At 38.4% G+C, this 9,450-nt stretch overlaps 1 protein-coding gene across 1 annotated transcript; it reads right to left on the reverse strand.

Annotated features, from left to right (window-relative positions):
- Positions 1-1,220: 1,220 nt before the first annotated feature.
- Positions 1,221-6,945, reverse strand: LOC131666756 (chitin deacetylase 1). The gene is made up of 5 exons (XM_058939654.1): positions 6,725-6,945; positions 3,989-4,393; positions 3,512-3,833; positions 2,653-2,952; positions 1,221-2,578 (listed from the first exon to the last, which is right to left on the reverse strand). Exons 1-5 carry the CDS (start codon positions 6,774-6,776, stop codon positions 2,050-2,052), a joined length of 1,608 nt encoding a protein of 535 aa, XP_058795637.1. The 5' UTR covers positions 6,777-6,945; the 3' UTR covers positions 1,221-2,049.
- Positions 6,946-9,450: the final 2,505 nt, after the last annotated feature.

The following is a 9,450-nucleotide window of genomic DNA, read 5'->3' on the forward strand; positions in this document are numbered from 1 at the left end:
TAATATTTTCTTTAAAATTGAAAAAACAAAAAAATTATTACAAGAGAACAAGAATCAACATTGCCGAGCCATAAAACTTTTTTTGGCTCGAAGATAAAACGACATTCCGTCAGTTGTAGCTTTATCCTTAGCTGCCTCCATGTGTATGTATGTGAGCTAAGCGCGCCGTAGCTCCTTTCTTTTTTCATCGATTCGGAAATTTTTACATCTCTTGAGCACACGCCGAACACTTTCGCTAAGTCTTTCCAGACACCGACGGCTGCTTCTCCGTTTTGTAACTTTAGCGCCGAGAATTTTTCAAGATTTTTTTCGCGATTACGCTGATCATCGGCGCACGCGGCTTTTCGAAATACTTTGCTCCTCCCCCTCTCTTTCTCTCTTTCTTTCTCCTCGTTTCATCTTCTTAGGTATAAATTTAGCCAAGCGTTTGTTAAGTAACAGATTATGAGAATTAACATTTTTCAGATGGATTGCAAAAGCAACAAAGCCGCGAGCAGGATAAAGTGTTCAGTTTTGTTGGCACTCAATTTCTTATTAAAATCAACGAGCGATGGTAGATGTAAGTTTTAAGCGGCACTTATTATTAGAATGTCCATTATTCGAAAATACAATTTAGGAAAAATATGCAAGCATTCGACAGCAATAAGGTATGCGTTATAACGGTCACCTTACCTCGATCCTATAAGGTTGTACAATTTACAGTTCGACTTTCTCAACAATGCGTGTGCACTTCTTTTGTCTCGTACCCTCGAGCAGCATGAATAATTATCGTTCTGACCTCTATGCACCCGGTGCAAGCTAAAAGAAAGTAAGAAGCTCGCACCCTATGTGGAATACAAGTGCGCGACCTTGATCTTATATTAATTCCGTCGACGAGTGCTGCACTGCTTGAATCTCGCGCAGCATACAAGAAGAAAAGACTCGTTCGCGTCGAAATAACCGATTACATTGTTTCACGTTCATTTGACGTTTTTTCTGTCTTTATAACGAAGGTTTATCAAGATGTTATCAAGATAAACCTTCGTTATATCTGTACCACGCGGCTCTATTTTGAATTCATTCGATTTATGACAGATTCGTATCTTCAAAAAATATTCGTTAATAAGATGCGAATGCTTATTTAATATATCGATTTTGACAGGAAGGTAATCAATTTATTATTCAATTATTTTGAGAAGCAAATAAATCACACGTGATATGTCATTTTAAAAAGTCTTTTATTATAATTTTCGGTAACAGCATTTTTTTGTCGACGTCTTATTATATACACACATTAATAAATTCGAAAATAGTTTGGTCATTCAATATTGTCTGGCATGTGCTACCAGAAAAAAAGAAATTATAAAAAATATTTGTATAGGTATAACGAACAGGCGAAGTAGGGAAAATAGATAAATTTTACAGGAAGCAGAGAAAGAGATAGTAGGTAGTAAGGAAATTTGAAAGACAAAAGAAAAATAATTAATTAAAAAATATATTCGTACAAAGAGAAAGTAAATACGCGTCTATATATATATTACAACAACAGTGTTTCACTCGCGGACATTCTTTCTCTCTCTCTCTCTCTCTCTCTCTCTCTCTCTCTCTCTCAACGCATGGGTCGTCCGCCATTTTATATATTCACCTTCTTCCATCTTCCTCTTACATATATAACGTGTCTGTCTCTCTCATTTAAATAATTTGATTTATATAGTTGGTGAAATGGATCTTGTGTATACGGGGTCGTGAGACCAATTTCAGATATATTATATATAATCGAATCTCTAAATTACATCGCTATACGTTTAATAATAATAATAAACACAAAAAAAGATCATAATGCTTGAAAAGCGAGAAATAGTCAATACATGAGAAATCGCGCGTGTGAATAAGAAAAATAAACGTCGATTTTTTTCTTTTCACGCGCAGGCGAGATCTAACGTGTCTCTCGACGACACCATTGTTTTGACTGACAGATTGAAGAAGAACAAAAGAATAACTCCTCCTTCTCTTCATTCACGTGTCACGATGAGAGGCAATGAGTGGGCTTCCTTATTTAGTTGAACGCTTTTAGAAGAAACCATCGCCAGTGGGGTCACTGACCCATGGGTAGTTATTGGGGCAACGCACGCAAGTTTGCAGATTGATCGTCTCCCCGGGAACCTCTTTAGAGGTGAGTTTACAGGAGTGAGGTACCCAGCAGGCAGGTGGTCCTTCGACGACACACTTCTCCCTCCACGGCTCGAAAGTCTTAGCCTCGCTGATTGTACGTGGATTCTGGATCCACTGGATGACTTGAGTCATCGTCACAAAGTAGACGTCATTGTGTTCCTTCAGAATTTCGTCGATCCAATAAAGGAAAGCGTCAAGGAACTCGGGGTTGTTCTTCAACCAGGCAGCGTGGAAGTAGAGACCCAATGGCGCACGGTTCTGTTCGTAGTGCCGGTTGAAATTGTGATTTAGGAAATTATAGAATTGGTCACCGGTCAGAATGTTCGAACAAGAGTCAACCATAGCGCAACCGGGTAAGTATTCGTCGTTTTCGGGATCTTCGCGACGGTCTAACTCGTTCATCACCATTTCCCAAACGGCATGAGACCTTTGAACACAATTTTTAACGTTGTTTATAAGCCCGCGATCGCGCATTTATAAATTATAATTGACAAAACTCACCTAGTGGGACACTTCTGCAAGTTGCCGTGGCAACGATGTGGCATTCTGAAGTACATGGTGTAAGGCCATAGAGGTGGATTGTTCAAGGCAGCAGTGATGGTCGAATCATAAAGGAAAGCTTGCTCCTCCATCATGGTAAATTGATTGTTACCACCAACGCGAAGATAAGGAGCACGAACACCAACAACACTGTTGTCAGTAAGATTAGCGTATTTCTCAGCGATGATCCTCATACCAGCCATTTCCTTGGCCCATTCGTCAACCGAAGCTTTTGACCAGAAGCTCTCGTCGTCGTTATGTCTGCGAACAGTAATAATCACCTTTTAGATAGAAAACTCCGATGTGCAAAAACCACATTTACATAGCAATGCTTGATAGAAGCTACTTTCATCTGCCTCGCCTTTTAGAAGAATGGGACGATTCGATTGTAATTAAATAGCGGTTAGGTAAAAGTCGGTGGTATTTCGGCGTTGTAGGAGTGAAGTAACAAACAAACCGCTCTATCAAACTCTCCTTCGTCAGACGACTCACGTGCACTAATTGAGGTTGCGTAAGTTGAGTTTAGAGGTGCGGTCATGCCATGTCAATTGGATAGAAACAATGCATAATCGTGTTCGATACGTTAATCGGCAACTTTCCACTTGTCCGATATGCGTTCTACTACTAAGCGAACGTCAGAAAAAGTTGCTATGCTCATTGTTTAGAAAATCAAACTGGCGTGACCTGCTTTCACGGCACCAATTGTCTTTTCGAAAATCAATTTTCTTGACGCGCCAAAAACCGAAAGAAAATTCGAAACAATGGTCAAAGTCACGCCACTTTAGAGCAAGCGGATGAAAGTGAAACTGTATACACTTACGAAATGGAGTGAACAGCAATCTCGTGACCCTTTCTGTGCATCTCCTGCACGGCCGAGTAATTGGTGTACTTGTGCGAGACGAAGAATGTCGCCTTCATATCGCAGCCATTAGGATTCTTGCGTTTGCCATTGAAGATTTCTTTGTAGAGGCCAATATTGTTATTGTTAATGGCATCATCGAATGTGATGGTGATCATTTGGGGCACGTCTTTTGGTGGCAAATCGCTAGGGATTAAAGTACCGTCTTCAGAACAGTAGCAGTCGGGAAGTACACAGACGGCTGGATCGCAAGGCGGTGCTCTGTTCGGATCGGTGTCCATGTCTGTGACAATACAAATAGGAAACAAATATGTGCGAGGGAATACTTTCCTTTCACGTTTTGTCATTGATACACATCAACTTGTTCTACAGCCAAGCGTATCGCCAGCCGAACTCTCATAGCATAATTATAAGAAATAATGGTTTCGATCGACTCACCACAAACGTTTTCATCAGATCCGTCATCACAATTTTTCTCTCCGTTACAGAAGAGGCCCCTCTCAAGACAAGTACCATCACCACAAGCGAGCAAACCTTCCTGGCAAAGTGGTTCCTCGGTGTACAATTGTGGCTTGGCCTTACGCTCCTTGTTCTTAGTTTTGCAGTTCTTCACGGAATCTTTCCAGTCGCAGGTTTGCTTGTCGATGTCGAAGTATAAACCAGCTGGGCAACGAATTGCCTGAAGACCCGAGCTTGTGCACTGGATCACGTCGCGACAATTGTCACCTTCGCCTGCGACTAATCTGAACCATTCACCCGCATCCTTGTCCTTACAAATCTCATTCTCGAAACTGTCCTCCTTCTTCTCTTCCTGGCGCTTGTAGCGGTTCAGCGTTACTGCGTCTGTGAGCAGACCGAACGAATGCTTTTGCTTCGATTTCTTTCGATAAAGGTATCATTTCTGCAACTTGTTTTTTTCTTCTTTATTTAACTTGTATTTCAACGAAAAAAAAAAGTAAGATCCTTGAAGATGCGAACTCATGAAAAACAAATTAGGAGACTCATCCGCCCGTATTAAAATTGAAAACGAATAAAGCCGACAGTTATACCGGTACACAGCAGTTGTGAAATATGCACGGCTGAAGTTTTCGGGCCGCGTGCGCGAATTTGCATGGAAAGATCGATAATTCAGGCGATTATTACGCAAGGTTGTATCTCGCGAATAAAAAAAAAAAAAAAAAAAAGAACGCGATCGAAAGCGAGCAAATCAAGAAAGGAAAAAGAAAAGAAGAACGAGGATAAGCGCACGCGCACGTGATCGCCGAGACTTTCGCCCTGCTGACCCCTGCGATCGCTTGCGATCTCTCTTTCGTACGATCGCAGGCATACTTTTAATAATGCGGTTATACATATTGTCGAGACACTGCCCGGGGAAAGTTGTTGACCGGTGCGTTGCTGCGAGCGTGACGTCACCCCCCATCCGGATCATGGATCTCTGTCGGGTGGCTTTCACGCTCTAATCTCTTATGCAACCTGCCTGATCTCTCACTGCTGCTCGCTTACTTGCTAATGCTCAAACTGATTCGCGTAGTTTTACATGATGCTTCGCGGGGCTAGTTCCCATTTCCCCTACTGTATTTTGATGCGTTACTTATGAACTGATTTCCGGATAGTTGTATGTTCGTCAGATTTGTTAGCGAGGAAAAGTTTCATTTTGAATCTCATTACTGATTTTTCTGCAGTTGTATCTAGCTTGATTATCCAACGAAAATTTGCCATTTTATTGAAAAATATCATATATTTTTACTATTAGACTCCAGAGGATTAGGCTTGCGATAACTTAAATGTATTAATCACTTAAAGAAAGTAAGACTTTTTATCATTAATTGCAGTGAAAACACGCTGATGCTTTCTCACTAAAAGTTTACATTTCACTTTAAGAAATTTCAGAGAGAAACTATTTTGAATATATTATTCAACAGATGCTTGAAAAATCGTCACCTCAAGTCCGATCGATTTAAGTTCTTTCTACATCTTGAAGCGCCAGCATCTTAATTTCAAATATTTTGAGTTAGCAAATATCTTATACATTGCTACGGTCTCAAGTACGTAAGCTATTCACGTAAGTATATGTCTTGTAAGTTCACACATCTGTCTATACAAATGTCATTTTATAGCTTTTCTAACTATTTGTTAAATTATAAAATTCAAATTGCATTATGCATGTAAATTTTCTTCATTTGAGCAGTAGATTCGAGTAGAATATTTTCAGAAATCATGAATTTTTTTTTTATTTTTAATTAAATTAAATTGTAGATAAAATATAATCATTGTGTATATTTAAAATTCATTCCATGTATAACGTAATCATTGTGATTATTAAACGAAAATTTGGTTGTGAGGAAGAAAATCAACAATCGATTGACGTTAAAATTTTTAGCAATTATAACTCGATTGATTGGTATCAATTAGTTTATAGCCATTGAGATTCATTATAACGAGACTATGCACTAATGGCTATTATTAAAATATATTTTATCATAAAAATAGGCAATTATTTATGTACATTAATAAAATTCTTTCACGGCTAAGAATTATTGTATACTATTTGAAAAAAGCTTGAAAAAATGTGAAATATATTTTTGAGTTTTACTTATATTATCGTATCAAGCAAAGAAAATTTAAATACACTATTGAAAATGATGAAGTAACAGCAATTGTGCCTACTATTTTTTAACAATCACATATAATGGGAGTAAGCATTGAAGTGTCTGTAAAATCAAAGCTAGAAATCTTTTACATTATCAAGATTTGAAACTACGTAGTGTTTTATATCGCTACCTCGAAAGTGCTAGAATCATGATTTCCCCACACGGTGTAATCCTTAGATTGCTCGTTAATACAAAAATGCAATTGCAAAAGTGAAATTCTATTTACGTAAGTATCTTTTTTATTTTTCTTTTCCTAACTATTAAAAAGACTCTAGCGCTTGTAAAAGTTGATTGTGCGCGAGTGAAATGTGCAATATCGATTGCTCGGATTGTTTTCTCGCGCGAAAATCGCTTTGATGAAAATTCGAGCGAAATAGCAGATTTACTTCCCGTGTGAGAGAGAGAGAGAGAGAGAGAGAGAGAGAGAGAGAGAGTGGGAAAGCACGCGGAAAACTGTGCGATCGCACACTTAGAAAGCGAGACTGAGAGATACAGTGTATCTTGAGCATAGTGAAAAACTCACCGGCGGCACAGATGGCCAGCGCGAGCAGCAGCAGGCCGTGCTCGCACTTCATCCTCGCTGCTAGGGTAGCTTTTGCGTTGCGATCTTTGTTTTGCACGCCTCACTCGTACGCGATTTGTCAGAGGAAGGACGAGCTGATGGAAAAAAATAACACTCCCTTCGAGAAACGACCGAACAACAGGAAAATGCGGACCTTTTTTGTTAGGCTCGAGCGGCTTTGTAATCGCTTAGCAAAGACTGGCCCCGTCCAGACACTCGCTGACCACTTATATTTCCACCACCACCTCGGCCCCTCTCGAGCCTAAGCCCCACTCTGTACCGCCTCAAGTGTCGTGCACGTATGTATATACCAACATTTTGCCGTTTAAGCTTGCTGCTGCTGTTCTTTCATGACTACCCTGTAAATAGCTTTGTTTTGTAGTTTGTTGTTTTGATTACCATTAGTCTTTTAATTGAACTTTGTGAATATTTAATGTTACTGAAACTGAACCGGTTCAGAAAATTAATAGGATGTCAAGTTTTATAACGTACTTTTGAATATAGATATTTATCTACATTCATTACAGTCGCATTTACGGTATTTATAAAACATCATCTGAAATGAACTTCAATGTACACGAAACTTTCATATTAAATCACATACACGCATTCGTGAATTTATAGATATAAGCTGGTATATATTTTTTATCGTTATGATTAAAACGAGAATATTAAATTTGAAATACACTTTTTATAATTTCACAAGTTGAATGAACTATTTTTAGCTGTCAGTCGAAAATCATCTGATTGTTGAAAATAAATCAAGGTCTAAATCACAAGAACTTCCCATGTAAGCACATTTTTGCAAAATCAATAACTTTTACGTGATTTATTTTTCTAAATTATTCGTATACGTATGGAATTAATTTATAAGGAATTTTTTTAAATCCATCATACTGTGGTGCCGTTTCGCACTAGTATTATACAGAAAAGTGGTATCACACACGATTGGGAACAAGCTTTCTTTAATTTCACATGTTGTGCAGAGTTGTAAAATCATTATGGAAAATTATGGCATTTTTTCATTGGGTCTTTCGCATAGAAAATTAAGTTGATTATATGATATTATTTTCATGTAATTAAAAAAGACTATAATTTTAATATTAGGTCATATGCATTGGCGTAATAAAGAAAGTAAACAATATCTTCTGTAACATTTACTTATCTGCTGTCATTACCACTGCCAAAACGTACATATTTATAAGTTCATTATAGTAATTAGTATACATAACTGTATTAAAGTAGTACCTTTTGATATCAGTGCGAGCAAGTATAATTTGAACTTCGTGTGGCCAATTCGACTCCACTTGGCTCGGACGCAAACGTCCACGTGAACTTCAAATCACTTTCTCGCACTTTATAGAATCAAAATATACTTTCATTGGCGTATAATGCCAAATGTCAAATCAATTGGTTGTATTCGTAAAATTCTTCATAGAGCTCTATCAAATACGCACTTGGCATTTCTTAAGAATGCCAGCTCGAGTTATAATCAATTGACATGTACATACAGACGGCTTGCCTGCGCTCAAATAGGTATGTAATTAGCGATTGTGAAAACAAATTTAAAAGGTAGTTCTCGAATGGCTTTTCTTCTAAATCTTGACCTGGTTGCGCAATTCTCGCAAGTCCGCGGGGCTTGAACGACGAAATTCAAGGTATTTATGTCGGGAAACATTTCGTGCATAAATGTGCTCAATTTGACAAAGTGACGCGTTTAAAATGTATATCGATATGGTTTTTCAGATGCTTACAACGAAACTGGACGAGTAAACTGGATTTTGTTGTAGTAAAAATTTAATATCAGTAACACTTTTGGTGCTGAGATGTAGCATTTCAAAAATTGTATTATTTAAAATAGACTTGGTTATTTCTCAACTCGTAATGTACCAACCTAATGTACTAATTAAAAAAAATGATTCTATAGATTCCAAAGAATAAACAGGGTTTCATAAAATTTCATTACGCCTCGAAGTTTCTCAGATTAGAAAAGACGAGGAAAATTAGCAAACTTAATCAGCGGTTAAATAAGCTTCTATTCCAAGTGAGAGGTGTCGCGCTGTGTTTAGTAGACAAGATGAGTAATTAGCAGTGGCAAGCTGCTACCGGCTTTACGCATTTCGAGGTCTTCAATTTCGGTGGTCCGAAAGAATTTGAATAAATAACATCTATAAACTGAGACACGCGCACACTGACTGTATATATATCGGGTAAAAAACTACGAAGTTTTTTCTCGTCTTTTATCTGAAATGGTCTTTTCGGAAAGAAACCCGTAAATTACCATATTTTGACATCCTAATCGATATTTACAGCTCTGCTCACACAAAGCCAATATCTCTTAGCCTTTGATTTAGAAATATTTGCCGCCGCGGCAAATAATTATTATTCCATTTATTTTTCCAATCGACAATGAGCATAAGGAATGATCCGACCCACGGCCGGTCGAACGGCACGAAAAGGGACAGCAGGAAAGTAAGGTGCTCGACGGCGTGGGCAGCGAGAAAAATGTCCTGACAAAAAGAGCAGTCAATCATAAATTACAGGCACACGACACTAAACAGTCGCTCAAGATGTCAGGCATTATATGACGTGTACGCGGGCGCGAGCGAACGCGCGCCTGTTTACGATACAATAAACAAGCCGAGAGAGCTTTCTTCCGGCACTCGTCAGTTCGTTCGTCAAGTGCA

Source organism: Phymastichus coffea, unplaced genomic scaffold, assembly GCF_024137745.1.
Source record: "Phymastichus coffea isolate CEN01 unplaced genomic scaffold, Cenicafe_Pcof_1.1 PCOF00060, whole genome shotgun sequence".
Taxonomy (NCBI): domain Eukaryota; kingdom Metazoa; phylum Arthropoda; class Insecta; order Hymenoptera; family Eulophidae; genus Phymastichus; species Phymastichus coffea.